The sequence below is a fragment of the Octopus bimaculoides genome, chromosome 15, assembly GCF_046866305.1.
Source record: "Octopus bimaculoides isolate indiv1 chromosome 15, ASM4686630v1, whole genome shotgun sequence".
NCBI classification, from domain to species: Eukaryota; Metazoa; Mollusca; class Cephalopoda; order Octopoda; family Octopodidae; genus Octopus; species Octopus bimaculoides.
The window spans coordinates 9,771,490-9,789,283 of NC_142942.1; the positions used below are offsets into that span (position 1 = coordinate 9,771,490).

At 37.0% G+C, this 17,794-nt stretch overlaps 1 protein-coding gene and 1 long non-coding RNA gene across 19 annotated transcripts in view; one reads left to right on the top strand and one right to left on the bottom strand.

Moving 5' to 3' along the window:
- Positions 1-802: 802 nt before the first annotated feature.
- LOC149132410 (uncharacterized) lies at positions 803-8,409 on the bottom strand. The gene is made up of 3 exons (XR_016244416.1): positions 8,272-8,409; positions 1,986-2,089; positions 803-951 (listed from the first exon to the last, which is right to left on the bottom strand). It is a non-coding gene; the product is annotated as an uncharacterized LOC149132410 (long non-coding RNA).
- A 101-nt stretch (positions 8,410-8,510) lies between these two features.
- LOC106876859 (cytosolic carboxypeptidase 2) overlaps positions 8,511-17,794 on the top strand; it is a 54,615-nt gene continuing 45,331 nt past the window's right edge. For 10 of the 18 annotated variants that reach the window (XM_089363384.1, XM_089363391.1, XM_089363394.1 and 7 more), the window contains exons 1-5: positions 8,511-8,595; positions 8,937-9,031; positions 13,412-13,473; positions 17,275-17,332; positions 17,568-17,762. In XM_089363384.1, coding sequence (XP_089219510.1) covers positions 13,435-13,473; positions 17,275-17,332; positions 17,568-17,762 — 292 coding nt within the window. In that variant the 5' untranslated portion in view covers positions 8,511-8,595; positions 8,937-9,031; positions 13,412-13,434. The remainder of the gene's footprint in view (positions 8,596-8,936; positions 9,032-13,411; positions 13,474-17,274; positions 17,333-17,567; positions 17,763-17,794) is intronic. The other 8 variants (XM_089363393.1, XM_089363376.1, XM_089363387.1 and 5 more) reach the window with 4 other exon arrangements.

The window sequence follows — 17,794 nt, forward strand, 5'->3', positions numbered from 1 at the left end:
ATATTCGTTTTCAAACTTCTGTTGTGCCTGCTTTTTGGCTATTTATTGTAGATTCCTTTTCCAAGCTGACATTGGTAAGCCAAGACATCTATCCAGCAGTATTTTGATTAGATGCCCTTTCTAATACCAACTATTGTTTTTCAAGGAAAGCTTGGTTTGATCAAGTGAAACCACTGGATGAAACATTTTATTTATTGGATCAGAAACTTGCACAAAGCTATCGATACATAGCAGAGCCTCCAATGTGTGCTTTTAATTGTATATATAGTGCAGACCCTAAAAACTATAGGAAGCTGTTTTTGAAATTATACTCTGTGATTCAATTTAATTATCCACTCATATGTACTTCCTGTTGCTAACCCTCATCTGTTTTGCAAACGAAGAGCACTATATGATAGTGATAATTGTAATCAAGTGTCACCAACAGCCAAGACAGTAACACACAACAGGCTTTGGTTATTTAAGATTCCACAGATGCTGTGTTTTCAATTAATTTTACATAACAAAGAACTTAGTAAAATAACTTACTTATCATTCAGCTAGTGTTATGAACATTTCAATTCAGAGCTTACAAAAACAAAACATTTGTACTAGAGCCAGAGGCGGTTTCAGCCAGGTTGGTATCGAAAGGGTTAAAGAACATTAATTAGACACCATGCAACTCAACCATACCAGAGAAATCTCTAACACAGCCATTCCTGAAGAAGACAGGACTTGTTTACAGACTTCTATGTTAATTATAAAAAGAAATACATCCAGTAATAAGGACACCAACATAAGAGTGAAATCAAGAAAAGACAAATTATGGGTTTATGAAGTCCATTTATTTTGGCAATGTTTGAGAAACCAAGAATGTCCAACAAGGAACTATAACCAAACTGGTGAAGATTTGTTTTCCATTCTTACATCTTCAGCTTAGTACGTCTCCAATGTCTCCTCTTGGCATTGTATCTGAAAGAAATAAAATTAAAAAACATATAGTTATGATCAACTACACAAACCACTATCATCATCATCTACTTGCAAGGGTAGGACAAACTCTCACATACTACAGCCCTTGGTTGTAAACAGTCAAGTTCAACCTCCATCATAACTTTCCACTTGCATGATGCAACATATTCTAACCCAACTGTTATACACCTAATGCATCACATGACCAGGTCACATCAATCTGACTCCTATTATACTCAGTATTCACTAAGTGCCATAGTAGTCTGCCATTCATGCTTGCCAACATTAACCCTTTAGTGTTTAGACTGGCCATAATCATCCGAAATTATCCCCCCACATTTGTTCAAACCAGCCAAATCCAGCCGTATTAGATTTCTCTATGAAATGGCTAAAAACTAAACAAATCACATTATTGAATCCTATTATGTTTGGTATCAAGCAGCTTCCCCTACTGTGGAACTACTGGTATCCTGGATGGCATAACTATATTTTGTTTGATAGCAATACTATCACATATTCCTTTCATTTTATTACAAATAATGTTAAAGTGAGAAATACATAATTTTCAATGTTACACATTTGTATTTACTTTTGCTTCACTTGTTAATGAGTATTTTTGTTTTATTAGACGCATTCTGTTATGTAAATGTATTCATTAAATTGTACAAGAGTACATCAAAATTTCAACATGGTTTCTACAGCCAGATCTCCTGCATAACAACCATTTTACAGAGAACACTGGAAGCATTTTTATTATGTTACCAATAGAGAGGTTCCTCTGTCCCATGAAAGACTCTTCCGCTATAATGTAGCTATTCATTCGAAGCAATGGATTTTTAATAAATGACATAACCAGAACAAGAGAGTGGAAAGAAAAAAGTAGGAGTATGAGGGGGGGGGGGAAGCAGGAAGGCAACTGATAGTAAGAGAGTGAGTGATAGCAGGAGGAGGAGGACAGTGAGTGCATATAGATTCAATACTATTATGTTACATAAGCAATATTATACAATATATAGGATATATATAAAACTAACCTCGTCGTATTGCCAGTCTTCATTCTGACCCACTGTGGGACAGGGCGATTCTGTTTCATTTTCTTCGCCAACTTCATCTTTGTTCTAAAGGATTTGTGGGCACCCTATACAAGGTAAGAAAAGCAATTAACAAATTACAGGTGACAAAAAAAGAAAAGGCATAAAAGATGAGTAGGAAAAAGTTGATTATGGTCTATGAAGATGACTACGGTGAGGAACTTGGATTATTTTGATACCATAAATGATATAAAAATGTTAAATGAAGAAGTCATCAGCAATTCATCTCTCATACATTTTTCATTGAAGAGGCAAATGAATGGTGAAATTTAAATTAACTTAAGCTATTTGAACCTACAAAAACACACCAGAGTAAGCTGTGATTGTTACAGTTATACATTCAGCAGATGTAATTCATCATTAAAAAATCAGTAGAACTAGTTTTAAAATTTCATCATCAAATATAACTGCAGCAAAATTCAAAATAATTGGCTAACAAATAAAATAAATTCCCTTGTAGCAAGAGTATTTCAGAAATTTCAGCAGTCCTTACATTGTTTCACATTAAGCCAAAATCTGTTATTTCTATGACAAAACTTTTACACACCAGAGACGTCCCTGATTCTGTGATTCAAGCCTCTTGTTTTAGTGTGATCTAAATTAAGATCTCTTATCAAAACCACATGCTAATTTGTTCCAAACAGTGCTAAATTCTGCTATTTTAAAAACTGAAACAAATGCAGCATATTTCAACAGAAATACATTAACAAAATGGTCAACATAGAAACAGCAGCCAGATCTCTTTTTAACCAAGTCTTTTGAAGATCGTATCTAGCACAAGGCACATAATGCCCGAAAGGGTTTACAAAACCAAAAAGATACTATTTCACTTTATGGGTGAGTTACAATATCAATATGAAAAGGCTTCTGCTTGGTGACAATCCAGAATTTTTTGGAAAAAGTATGGAATTAGATTTAAACCTAAATCATTAATAACACCCAATTACCTTCAAGGATAATTTGCCACAAGAGTCTGACTATATGACCCAATGGCATTTAACATATTCCCTAACCTATTAGCATTCAGACTGCTATCAAATGTAATGCTTATTTAGTCACATTACCGTAAATTAATCCTGCATTATCTCAAAGCTTTGAGATTTCACTGATGCGATTGTTTACTTTAAGGATAGCATTGTAGGCTTAGGTGAGAGGCTGGATCTGACCAGTATAAATGCTAAAAAGTCATTAAACAGACACCAGTATAATAATAATAATCCTTTCTACTAAATGCACAAGGCCTGAAATGTGGGGGGAGGGGACTAGCCGATTACATCAACCCCAGTGTTTCACTGATACTTAATTTATCAACCCCGAAAGGATGAAAAAAGTTGACGCCAGCAGAATTTGAACTCAGAACATAGTGAAAGGCAAAATACTGCTAAGCACTTTGTCCAGTGTGCTAATGATTCTACCAGCTCACCATCATAATAATAATTGTTGTAGTCATATTTTCAGAGAATGTAATCAGCACTAAAACATCAGCAGCAGAACTAGTTTTGAAGTTTCATCACAAAATACAACTACAACACAGAAACTCAGTAAATGCTTTAACCGAAGCCTAACAGCAACATTCTTTATTCTAAAACTTGTCATACTTCAGCATTAATTACTATTCCTTCAGAAACACTCAACGATTCTAGGCTTCCACATGCTAAGTTTTGTGAAACACAGAGCTGATAGAATTTATGTGGTTTAATAAACTTAGTTCATGATCCACTAGCAAATATTTCGCAAAGGTGATCCCATTTCACTAATGAGGCATTGGCTGACTGCCAGATGTTACAGAATCAATTAAGCTGTTAGAATGTTGAAAGAAATGTATTGTGGTCTTTGTTCCAGCTCTCTTGGTGAAATCACATTTGCTTGTCCAAGCCATGCCAAGCATGGAACATTGACGTTAAATGATGGCACTTGCCTAAAGTGTCATGCAGAAACCGTGTGACCATAAAGTGAAATCCATATGCACATGGTAATACCCACACCTCAGTCATGCAAGGTTCTGCACAACACAATCACCATCTAAACTGACCATACTCTTGCACCTACCCTACAATGTTATTCTAAAAATAAACAATCACATCATCAAAGCAATGCCAGATAATTTAAAACACTGTGAAAAAAATAAGCACTATATTCAGAGTAGTCCGAACACCAAAAGGTTGATGTCCACTTTTACATGCTTGTATGAGTTGGATGGAGTTTACTGGGGCAGATTGTCTGTAGCTGGATGCCTGTCCTGTCACCAACATTCAGTTTCTAAGCAATATTTCCCCCATGGCCAGACATTCTCATAGAATATTGGAATTTTACAAGTATCATAAAATGTCAAAACAGACGCAAACAGAATGGGTTTTTTCAATTTTTATCTACCAAATTCACTCATAAGGTTTTGGTCAGCTATAGAAGACACTCCCCACAAGGTGCCACACAGTGGGACTGTTAACTGGAACCATGTGGCTGGGAAACAAACATCTGACCACACTGCCACATAAAAAGCATCCAGCAAATTCTGTGAAGTGGTTGGTGTTAGAAAGGGCATCTTACCATAGAAACCAGGCCATATCAGACTGGAACCTGATGCAGATCACCAGCTTGGGTCAAACAGTCCATCCCATGCCAGCATGGAAAACAGATGTATCAAATACGTTTTACATTTACTCTGTTATAAATTAAAGCAGTAATGAAAATCCACTTCCACATAAAAAGAAATGGGAAAAGTGACTAATTCCTACAATTTGCTTAGTCTCTTTGTTCACTCTTACATAAATGAACTGAGGTTAAATTCAAACAATAATAGTTAACTGATTGCAGTGGTCTGAATTTACAAGTTAGAATTGTGTGACTGTTGTAGTTATATTTTCAGCAAGTGTTGTCATCACTAAAACATCAGTAGCAGAACTAGTATTTCATCATCAAATATAACTAAAACATATCACAACTCTATCCAAATCAGTGTAATTCTAAATTATTACACCATCAACAACTTGTTCAGGCCTCTAGTTTTGTGCTCTTCTTGTCTACATGTTGGAAAGAAGACTGGTGGTTGGTGTCTCTTAAGGTATTTTTGCACAGTCCAAAAAAAAAAAAAACTGATTAGGACGCAGTTTAGTCCAGTACCCTACAATTCCAAGTTCAAATTCTACTGGAGTCTTTTATCCTTCACCACTATGAATAAACATCATATCAATTTTTATATAGAAATATCAAAATACATTTGATTACTTTCCGAACAGGCACTTAATACTTTTTGATGGTTCATTAACAATAATTGTGTGCTCATGAGTAGCAATTTTTAACCTATTCTTCTATCCATTTGTGTTTCATTTACAGTTGGTCTATATCTTCTACCTTTCACTTGTTTCAGTCATGCTGGAGCATCACTTTGAAGAATCTTCAGTACTTATACAAAGATAAGCTGGGTTTCTTTCAGTTTCCACCTACCAAATCCACTCACAGGCTATAATAGCAGACACTTGCCCAAAGCACAATGTAGTGCAACTAAAACCAGAACCATGTGGTTGGGAAGCAAGCTTCTTATGGCACTGCTGCACCTCTATTTTTATAGAATTCCTGTTGTCAAGGCAATTGGACCAAATGAAAGTTTACAGATTCATTACACCATTTAAGATAAATAGACAACTGGGGATTAGTAAACTATGCATCACATAGTGCAGATATTACAGACTTCTAGTCAAGGAAGTTTAATGCTGTTGATTCCTTGGCGGGGAGGCAGTATCCGTGACTGGTTAACAGGACCTGGGTTTGGGAAAAGTATCTCCTCAAACTAAGAAACCTGGTCTGAATGCCTCGAGTAGAATGGACTCCAGTAATGGCACTAAGTGCCAGGTAGAAGTGTTAAGTGATGGATTGAGCTTACCACCCAAGTAGGCTAGAGATAGGATTTGGACTCAGAACACCAAGAATCCCAACTAATACCAAAACATTCAATACAATCGTCTCACACTTCCACATTGCATCAGTACTTTTTTTTTTTGCAACTCACATCTCAGAAGATGTAATTTTAATAATAAAATCATCATTTAACATCCATTTTCCCTGATGGCATTGGTCACACACTTTGACAAGAGCTGCTAACGACATCTGTCTGCTTTGGCATGGCATCTTTGGCTGGATGCCTTTCCTAACACCAAGCACTTTGTAGTATGTACTGGGTTCTTTGTATAAGTACCAGTGAGGTCACTAATATTCAAGATGAATATTAGGGACCTTAATGGAGGGACAAGTGGTAGTGAGATTTGTGCCCGATGCTGTTGTTGATGATTAAACTATGAAAGCAAAACAGAAATGGGTAATAAAGAATTAATGTGGAAACCCGGCTCCAGAATGAGATAGGATCCTTCACCAAACCTCTGAGCCTACAAAAACTCAGCTAAATGGTTCTAGATTAAGTGATGTCCAGTATCAATCAGGATTTTCTGTCTGACCACATGGCTTCCACTCAACTGATACAGACTCCAGTTTCTGGGATAACAAAAATGCTGAGAACAGTGTATGGCACTACAGTCATGGTCACTGTTTATATATCCAACCAAGTGTTGGAGCTTACTTGACGTTTTCTATTGATAAATTTTACTCATTTTTTTTTTCATTTTTCTTGCTGGTAATACATATTAAAATGTATCAATATCCAAGAAATTACTAGATATACTAATGAGACAAAGGAAAATACATTTGATCAATAAATAAAATGAAAATATTCATACAAAAACCTTTCTGAAGATAAAGAATAATAATTTATCTAGCAAAACTTGGCATCAAAGCCATACTTTGATCATTTATACATAGCCCTAGACTCATGTGAATGTAGCAAAAATTCATAAATTTTTTTTTTTTCGAGCGTAAGAGGCCTACAAGTTGACAAATGCTAAATACTTCTGCAGTGGTCTCACTAGGATGAGATTATCAATAGCACTATTCTTAGTTCAAAGCAACACTGCACTCACCTAGTTAAATTTTTGCCCAATCAATTGTGCTCTAATTCTTTCAATAGCATTCATAATAACCTAGTCAAGAAGTTTTACGTCTCTGCATTTTCCCATAGCACCATCACTGCTATTGTAGCTGTTGACCATGATACTGCGACACAGGCCACTGGGCATAACACCAACTTATTCACCGTTCCATATCTCAACAGGTTTTTCTGAGGATCAGGAGAGGCTGTGACCCATTGGCTATAATAGTGTAAAGCTACTACTGTTGAGTCAAGGAGGTAGTTTTTCATGTGGTTGCTAAATCTGTTAAAAACAGCAGCTAGATTCTCCTTAAAACGACACACGTGCTATACTTGATCGTAAGTTTTGAATCAAAGTTGACGTGAAGCTTAATACCAAGAAACCTTGTCGCGTACGTATGTATATGGTAACATGTTGTTTGTTGGCATATGGCATTGATAAACCGTATAGCAACAAACTAACAATTTCCACGTGTTTTTCAACACACACCTTTTTCAGCTATTAACTTGTAAGGAATTTTTCTTTTTAAATTAATCCATCTTTCTAAAACCTTTCTCCGTCGGTGCACATTGGGATTAGACACTGAGGGAAAACCGCTGTAACTTATTTATTTTTTCATTTTGGCGATTTTCGCTTTCGATAATGTGTTCTACATATCACGGTCATGCGATTCCCCCTATAAATCGCCAAAATGAAAAATAAAAAAGTTACAGCGGTTTTCCCTCAGTGTCTAATCCCAATGTGTACCCCGTCTTTTATATATAAATAGCTGGTCATTTATTTGATGGCTTATCAAATGCCCATAGATTAAGTTATATATAGTAGAAACATGCTAAACATTATTAAATAAGTCGGACGAGGATCCATACTTACTAAATAATCTTTAAAAGTTCGCCGAGGCGATAACCGTTATATATACATATTAATTCACAATATGAAAGCATGGGGTACAAATATATATTTCTTTAAGCATTGTCATAAAATAGCGTGATATGCTAATGTATAACTGTTCAGCAGTCTGTTTAAGATCAGAAAATGAAATAATTCGAGGAATGAGAAAATTTTACAAACGTAATAACTATCTCGTGGGGAAAAATGCAATAATATATGAGCATTGTCTAATGAAATACAAACAAAATTTTTAAAATAGCTACAGATTCTTAATTGTTAAATATTAATTTATAAAAGAGCGATATTTTATGGACAGATGCTGGATAATTCATAGATAAATTAAGAGATATATTTTAACTCACCATCTTTGCCTCTATGCTCAACAATGTAAGCAACCGGAAAGGCTAAGTCAATATAAACGGAAGTAGAAGTCGAACCGCATACGACTGGCGTCCGATTGATTTAATTATGAGCATTAAATTTTCAGATAGTCATCAAAATCTTGCTTAATAATTAAAACATAAATTATTTTAAATTTATTAGAATTGAAATAACTGTGATTGAAATTTAAAATTTATAACACTATTAGTAATCATTCTGCGAGATCACTGCGCATCTAGCAACGCGTTGTTGGTGACGTTTTTAACCCGGGACTCTTGAATTCTCAAATTAACATACTTTCAAAGGTTTGTGCCTTGATAAACATTATTTTGTATAGTTTTAGTTTGGAAGATCGAATGGTCTTTTCATTATTATTCGTTGTTGTTTCTTTTTTTAATTATTCCACATTTTTATATATCTTAACTTTATGAAGAAATATTCCTTTTAATTAATGTTGTGAGTGAAAGTTTCGTGGTTGTACTTGTTTGACAAGGGATTTTGAGCTGAGCTCGTGTGTTGAAACTGAAATAATTGTATCATGTTTAGAAGCGAGTTTGCCTTTTAAAACAATAATACATTATTGATATATGTGTAGACTATAAGTAAATTGCACCGCCACAGTAAATTCCTGAAAATTATTTCTCAGGCTGGAATTTGAATTTAGATTGTAGAAAGAGAAAGACTCGACGCAGTCGAAGATTGAAATAATGAATTTGAGAATATAGAGGTTTGCAAAGAACGGTCAGTATAAACTCCTTAATGACGTTAAAACATTTAGAAGGTTGATTAATGAAAAATGTCTTGCGGTATTTAGTCACGGCTTTCCGTTTTGAGTTCAAGTCCTGCCCAGATCACCTTTGCATTTCATCCTTTCGGAATCAATAAAAGTAAAGTATCAGTCATGTACTGGGGGGGGGGGGGATATAATTGATGGTACTACTAAAGCAGCGCGGACCCGAACGCGCAGTCGCGCGTCCGCGCTAGCTAGTATTGAGTGGGCAATCCTAACCCTAACCCTAACCCGCGTGTGCAAATGAATACGTGTTTAGGGTTAAGGTTAGGATCGACCACTCACGACTAGCTAGCGCGGACGCGCGACTGCGCGTTCGGGTCCGCGCTGCTTTAGTAGTACCATAATTGATTACCTCTCTTAAAATTACTGATAAAAATTACTTTATGTCTAAATTAGAGACAATTGTTTTAATTATTTCAATGGCCAGGGTAGTGGGGGTGGCACCTATAGAGTCTCTGAAACTGCAGTAAGATGAATTCGAACAAGATTACTTAAAATTTAATGGAGGCATGAATTAGTCAGACATCTCTCAGTCTTATCAAATCTCCTTAGGAAAACAGTTTGGGTCCATTCTGAGAGATATAAAGATTTGTAGTGAGAAAATGCAGACATGCATGGCAGTTGAAAAGAATGATCGAGGGAAATTATCCAGGGTTTCCTTCTGAATGAAGAACAAGTAGTTAATCTAAATAATGCTATATGCTAAAATATTTGAATTAAGGTTATACCCATAGTGAAGAGAAAAAAAACACTGACCAATAGGCACAGGAGTGGCTGTGTGGTAAGTAGCTTGCTTACCAACCACATGGTTCCGGATTCAGTCCCATTGCATGGCACCTTGGGCAAGTGTCTTCTACTATAGCCTCGGGCCGACCAAAGCCTTGTGAGTGGATTTGGTAGACAGAAACTCAAAGAAGCCCGTCGTATATATGTGTGTTTGTCCCCCCACCATCGCTTGACAACCGATGCTGGTGTGTTTACGTCCCCATAACTTAGCAGTTCAGCAAAATAGAGACTGATAGAATAAGTACTAGGCTTACAAAGAATAAAAGGCGGTGCTCCAGCATGGCCGCAGTCAAATGACTGAAACGAGTAAAAGAGTAAGAGTAATAGCATTATATCAGACTGAATTCTTGCCAATGACAAAGTAACATGAGTGAGCTTTACATTGCATAGAAATGTTTCTATTTCATTGGACTGTTGGCTCCAACCATGTCATAAATATGTTCATCATTTTAATGTCCACCTTTCCATGCTGACATGGCTTAAACAGTCATTTTCGAGGCAGTGTTTTATGGCTAGTTATTGTCCTTCTTAATACCAACCCTCGTAGTTGTTTCTTATGACATGCAGAATACACATTGTCATATGTCATGAGCAAAGACATGCAGAAAACATAGTGTTGCCCTGGTCCCAGGTGACATGCAAGAAGCTCTACTGCATTGGTACGACCCCAAATTCTCCGGGAAGAGTATCTGTGACTATAACTGCTCTCTGGCTGAACCAGGAATGCAAATGACACAGTGGAAGACCAAAGAAGTAGTAACTGGACAGCTTAACCATCAATGTGTGCTCTGAAGAGGTCATGGCTCATGTAAAATGATGGAGGAAATGCAAACAAGTAGACCCAGCACTGAAGTGGTGGATACACTATAGTAGTAGTAGTAGGAGTAGTAATATGAAGGTGTGTGCTGTAACAGTGTGTCACTGCATCCACCATTTATTTGTTTGTGATTCCCTATTCCTGGTGGACGATGCTTTTTGCACTACACAGGCGACAACCCTCCAACCCGTGGGTCTGTTTGGGTATTCATTGTCGGTGAGGGTTGTGCACAAATCCTACTTCAACTTCTTTTATGACATACAGAAGAAATGTTGGGTCAATTCTTTGGTATGCCAGTCCCCACACAGCACTAGAACATGAGAAATGAAGTTTTTTACTCAAGAACCAACACACCACCCTATCCTGGAATCAAACCTATGATCTGGAAATTGTAAGTGTAACACCCTAACCACTAAGCCATGTACCTTCATAGTAGAGTATTATTATCTAATGTATTTATCTAATGTATTTGTTCTCTTTACATGACAACAGGATATGACTTGAGGTTGACCTGGTTGTTGTTGATACTTTTAACATTGATGTTACCGTTTGGTTTTCATGCAGGTCATGTGTCTTAGTATTCTGCATAGTTCTTCTACGTTTTAGACCTTAGTTCACCTAGCTACCAGGAATAGCTTCCAAATTATCTAAGATAGCCTGGCATTTTATCCAGATGTAAATTCGTTTCTTATCTGTCTGATATTATAAACCCTAACCATTCTGAGAGTATAGTGGGTGCTTTTTATGTGCCACTTGCACAGGAGCCAGTCAGGCAGCCCTGACATCTATCACTATCCGAACATGATCGATGCCAGGGCCTCCTGACTGGCTTCTGTGCCAGTGGCACATAAAAAGCACTCACTACACTCTCAGAGTGGTTGGCATTAAGAAGGACATCCAGCTGTAGAAACATTGCCAGATCAGATTGGAGCCTGGTGCAGCCGCTGGCTTTCCAGACCTCAGGCAAACCATCCAACCCATGCCAGCATGGAAAACAGACATTAAATGATGATGACAGTCAAGTTATGGTTCTTAAAAGCCTTTCAAACATTAGGAGATACTCAAATAGCAAGTGTGACAAAATTTACTGTAGCCTCATCATCATCATCATCATCATCATCATTTAACATCCACATTCCATGCTGGCATGGGTTACACAGTTTGACATGGAACTGGCTAGCAGGGAGCTGTCTAGACTCCAACTTTCTACGGCTGGATACCCTTCCTAACGCCAACCACTTAACAGAGTGTGCTGGGTGCTTTTTACATGCCACTAACATATTTTATTTTATTCATGTTATATTCATTTTACCTACCAACGCATAAAATCATGTAAAGACAAGACTGTAAGAACCTCTGTGTGGTTTGTCCATATGCTAGAAAGAGCAGACAAATCTTTCCGCTACCACCACCATCTTAAAAAAGTGAAGGACATATTGGTTAATATAGTCCAAGATCTTCCTAAAAAGATTGGATGGTCATGGCTTGTTCTCCTTTTCTCATAAGTCAGTTAGATCAGGGTTGACCTAGGGCTAAACAACTACATGTAAGAAGCTAATGCGGTTCATGTTTTTGACTGGGAAAGCTGAATCATTCAGTGTAGTATAGATTGGCTATACTAAACAACACAAACACAAGGCTGATGAAGCTGTGTCAGCTTATAATCTTAGAATCAATATCTTCACTACTTTACTTTGACATCAAAGCACTGGATGCATATTCCAGAACATGTTGTTATTGTTGCTGCTGTTGTTGTTGTTGTTGCTATTCAGTCTTGATCAAGCAGACCTATGATCAACAGTGTTAGGTTCATGACATCTCAACATTTTTGTATGTCAGGTACTACTACGATATGTTGTTCCTTTTCCTTTTTGAAAACAGCAGGTTGTGATGGGAGAGAAATTTGGCTGCTGTTTCTAGCAGGTCAAGCGACCACATAGAGGCACCTTTCTTACCTCAGAGCCTGTTAGCGTGTCAATCAGTTGAGATGAATGACATCCATCACTTGCAATGTTTTCTTTATATCTGGCATAATAAAAAAAAATAAGGTGGTGAGTTGGCAGCATTGTTAGGGCATTCGGTAAAATGCCTTTGGTGTTTGTTCTGCATCTCTGAACTCCAAGTTCAAATGTCCCCAAATCTTTTTGATTTTTCCTCTCAGGGGTCAATAAATAAAGCATCAGAGACCGATAGAATAAGTACTAGACTTACAAAGAATAAGTCCTAGGGTCGATTTGCTCGACTAAAGGTGGTGCTCCAGCATGGCCGCAGTCAAATGACTGAACCAAGTAAAAGAGTATACGCTTGCACATAAGTAAAGACTATTTGCTAACGGAATATGGAAGGGATGATTGTTACTGTTGTTTAGCCCTAGGAAACAGCGTTTCCAGTTGGCTAATATCTGTGTTCTTATATTTTCGAAAAGCACTCCCATCCAGCACAAAGCAACATCTGTGGACCAGTTTCTTTGAGCTGGATGGGAGTGCTGGACTCCCTTTCCGAAAACATAAGGACACAGATATTGTGCCGTATAGCCAGCTGGAAATGATGTTTCCTAAGGCTAAACGACAGTAACAACCATCCTTTTCAGGACAGCCACATTATGTTGGCAAATAGTCTTTACTTTAAAGAATTGTTACTGAATATCTCTCTCTTTGAGAGATTTACAAATAATGATGTTTCTATTTATCTATACATAAATTTTCTTCTTCCTTTTTTCAACCAGCTCCATCAAGCACTGAATTCGAGATGTCAATGGATATGACAAATGTATCCATTATACATTCAGTGAGTATTGTTATGAACATTATCAAAAGTTAGATCATCATCATCACCACCACCACCTCCATAAACATCATTCTCATCTTCAGTATAAACCCTCATCAACAATATCATCACCATTATCATCATCATCACTACTGCAGTCACCACCACTACCACCACAATCATTGTTATCATTATCATCCACTTTTTCCATGCTTACATAGTATACACAAGCCTCCTCCTGCTCAGTGTGTCTCACCACTTGTCGCCTTTGTTCCCCCCCCCCTCCATATCCTCCTTGGTTTTCCTTTTTCTACCAGTTCCTTCTACTTGGGATCACTTAACACCTTTCTCTCCCCTTATCACCCACCAGCTTTATTACATATCCATAGTTACAGGTGCAGGTGTGGCTGTGTGATAAGAACCTTGCTTTCCAACCACATGGTTCCAGGTTCAGTCCCACTGCATGACACCTTGGGCAAGTGTCTTCTACTATAGCCTTGGACTGACCAAAACCTTTGTGAGTGGATTTGGTCGACAGAAACTGAAAGAAACCCATCATATATATATATATACATATATATATTTAATACAAAGTAAATATCATAAGATAAAGATAATATTATTATGATAATATTATTATATTATCTTTATATATATATATATCGGTTTCACCAGTCCTCAGTCAAATCGTCCAACCCATGCTAGCATGGAAAGCGGACGTTAAACGATGATGATGATGATGATATATATATATATATATATATATATATATATATATATATATATATATATATATATACACATATATATATATATATACATATATATATATATATACATATATATATATATATGACAGGCTTCTTTTCAGTTTCTGTCTACCAAATCCACTCACAAGGCTTTGGTCAGCCCAAGGCTATAGTAGAAGCCACTTGCCCAAGGTGCCATGCAGTGGGGCTGAACCCGGAACCATGTGGTTGGTAAGCAAGCTTCTTATCACACAGCCATGTCTGCACCTGTACATACATTTTCTAAGCCATTCATTTATACCTATTTTACCCAGTTACTCCCAGGGTACAGGGTGTGATACACCATCAAAACCTTTCTTTGTGTGTATGAATGCTCAACATAGTGGCTTACTCTCTGCTAGAATTTCCACTGCAGCTCTTAGCAAAGAGAGAGAGTCTCTATACCTAACATTCTTCTTCTGTAGCTGTCTCACTGGGATGAGAGCATAAGTGGTACTTTGCCCTGAGACAGACCCAGATTGCATCTCATCTAAACTAATCATCTTCCTTACTAATTGTGTTTATAACTCTTTATGTTACTTTCGTAACTTGATCAATCAGGTTGATAATTCTATAGTCGGTTCTTTGTAGATCAGTCACGGACAAACTGCAGCTCACAGGACATACTGAATGGCATGCCTAATGAAAAATTATCTTCAGTTTCTTTAGTAGTGGAGCCTACCTGATGATGAACCATGTCTCATGCAGCTTCTTCTCAGAAAATGAAGCCCATGCCTGTTCTTGAGTATTTCTATTTCCTTCTCTGAGTGGTTGGCGTTAGGAAGGGCATCCAGCTGTAGAAACTGTGCCAAATCAGATTGGAGCCTGGTGTTGCCATCCGGTTTCACCAGTCCTCAGTCAAATCGTCCAACCCATGCTAGCATGGAAAGCGGACGTTAAATGATGATGACAATGATTTACAGCAGTTGATGATGAGACTGCCCCGCCAGTCATTGAGTATGACACCTATTTTTCTCCCTAATCAATTGCACTGTCACTCTTTCTGTTTCGTTTCATAATTTCCTTCCTTCTACCTTTCTTTCTCTCTTTCTTTTTCCTTAAACTCCTTTTTTTTACTAACTGATCTTCCTCTCTTTCTCCAATGCTATTCAAACGTCTCTTCCATTTCTCTGCTTACTTTTCTCTTTCTCTTCTTTGCTTCACTGTTTCTCTTATTTTAATGGTCAGTTCTTCTCCTATCTCTCTTCCTCTCTCTCTCTCTCTCTTCTACTATCTTGTGCTTCTTTACCTTTTCCCACTCTTCATAGAAAGCTTTTCTGCTTCCACTGTTGTCGGCTCTTCTTTACTTTATTTTTACTTTAGTAATTTTAATTTCTTTTACTGCCACTCTCTCTCTCCCTCTCATTCTACTACTATTTCTTAATTCTTTCCACTCCCCCGCTACTGTTTTTGACTTCCCTTTCTCTCCCATTCTTTCTACCTCTCCTCCTCTCGTTATCTCCTATTCTCTCCCTTTCTCTTCCTCATTTACATTTTCTATATCTATTATCATTCAAATTTCACATTTGGAGCTCATATTTGCATATCATTTGCATCTTTCCTTTATTATACAATTGCAACTGTATTTGAAATAGCATTTCTTCAATTTCTTCTTTTACTTACAATTGCTTTTTGATTAATAAAGTTTCCATTAATATTGTTGTATTTCAGGCTGGTAATTTTGTTTTTTCCCTTACCAAATAAACACATGCACTATATATTCGTTCTTCACTCATTTATTATTGTTCTTATCTTCTAAGGCAGCGAACTGGCAGAAACATAAGCACGCCAAGCGAAATACTTAGGAGTATTTCTTCTGAGTTCAAATTCCACCGAGGTCAACTTTGCCTTTCATCCTTTCAGGGTCGATAAATTAAGTACTAGTTGTGTACTGGGGTCGATCTAATCGATTGGCCCCCCACCTCCCCAAAAATTTCAGTGCTTGTGCCTAGAGTAGAAAAGATTATTGTTCTTATCTTATCTTATGTCTTCTGTCTGGACATCTAGATTTCCAGACAATGGACATAAGATATAATGAGAATAAATACATAGGGCATGTGTTTATTTGGCAAAAAAGAAAAAAAAAATAACTATCTTGAAATATAACAATGTCTGTTTCAACACATGATTCCACATCATGAATCTTGCAAAACAAATTCATAAAGGTTTCCATCAATAATTTTACAGAAAAGATAGTCCCCAGTTGCAACATCCTATCCTACAAAGTGCAAGGATGTCTTGAAAGCAACAGAAGCAAATGAGCAGCAACATACAGACTGCAAGCTAATAGTGCCAACAGCAATACAGTTCATAAAAGACATGAGATTATTGGTAAATGTAAACTCTTGTCTTCAACCGAGTGTGACCACACTGGCTGCAGTTAGACAATTGGAAAAGAAAATTTGGTTTTCTCCAGAGACAAGTTGACTGCTCTGAAGATGTGTTCTATTGGCAAAAGAAGACTGATAGAATAAGCACCAAGCTTTACAAAAAAATGATAGGTATTGGGGTCGATTCATTCCACTAAAATTCTTCAGTGTGGTACTCCAGCATGGCTGCAGTCTAATGACTGAAACAAGCAAAGGATAAAAGATGTGTTTCTACCTCAATGGTCATCATCAGCACAGCATTGACCTATCTTGAGTCTGGCCAAACACATAAATAGACACACTCACACACATATAAAGGTAAAAGTAAAGTTTCCTTCTTGGATCATACCGACTCATAAGGGCTGGTTTCTCTTTCATGGCGTATGTATTCCCCTCCTGGACGGGACACCTGTCTGTCGCAGGATTACTCATTTTTGCCAGCTGAGTGGACCTGAGCAATACGAAATGAAGTATTTTGCCCAAGAGCAATATGTGTCACCCAGTCCTGGAATCAAAACCACAATCTTACAATCATGAGTCCAACACCCTAACCACTAAGCCACATGCTTCCACACACGTATGCATTTTTAATTGATCTCTGCTCTTAAAATATGAGACTAGTTTAAATTAACGATGTTGAAAATTATACACTTTCTGTTTTTTAGGACAATCCATATGACAACTTCATGAGAAAACATTTGCAGTACTATGGCTACTACAAAGGTCTGTTCCATTTTGTCTTCTTCTTCTTCTACATCTGTAGATCAGCTCAAAGACATATTACGCTTCCATGTATTCAAATATGGCCATATCACATTCATTTGACTATGTATATATTTTACTTCCTCGGTAAGGAGGAGGTTACTTCCCAACCACATGGTTCCCGGTTCAGTCCTTTTTTTTTTTTTTTTTTTTTTCTTGTAATTGTCAAATCAAATAATTTTGATTATTTTTGCAGAAGATTGTAATAATGTTGAAAAGAAGAACAAACAATATAAGAAACAAGATGACGAGGAGGAGGAGGAAGAAGAAGAAATGGAAGAAAACATTGTTAATTCTCACAGAGAGACTGTTGAAGCTAGGCGGGTAGAATCTTTACAATTAACTGATGACAACAGTTTCAATAATGCTTCCAATACATCTACACTTTTCAGTAAGTAATTAACATCTACTATTAATGAAGGA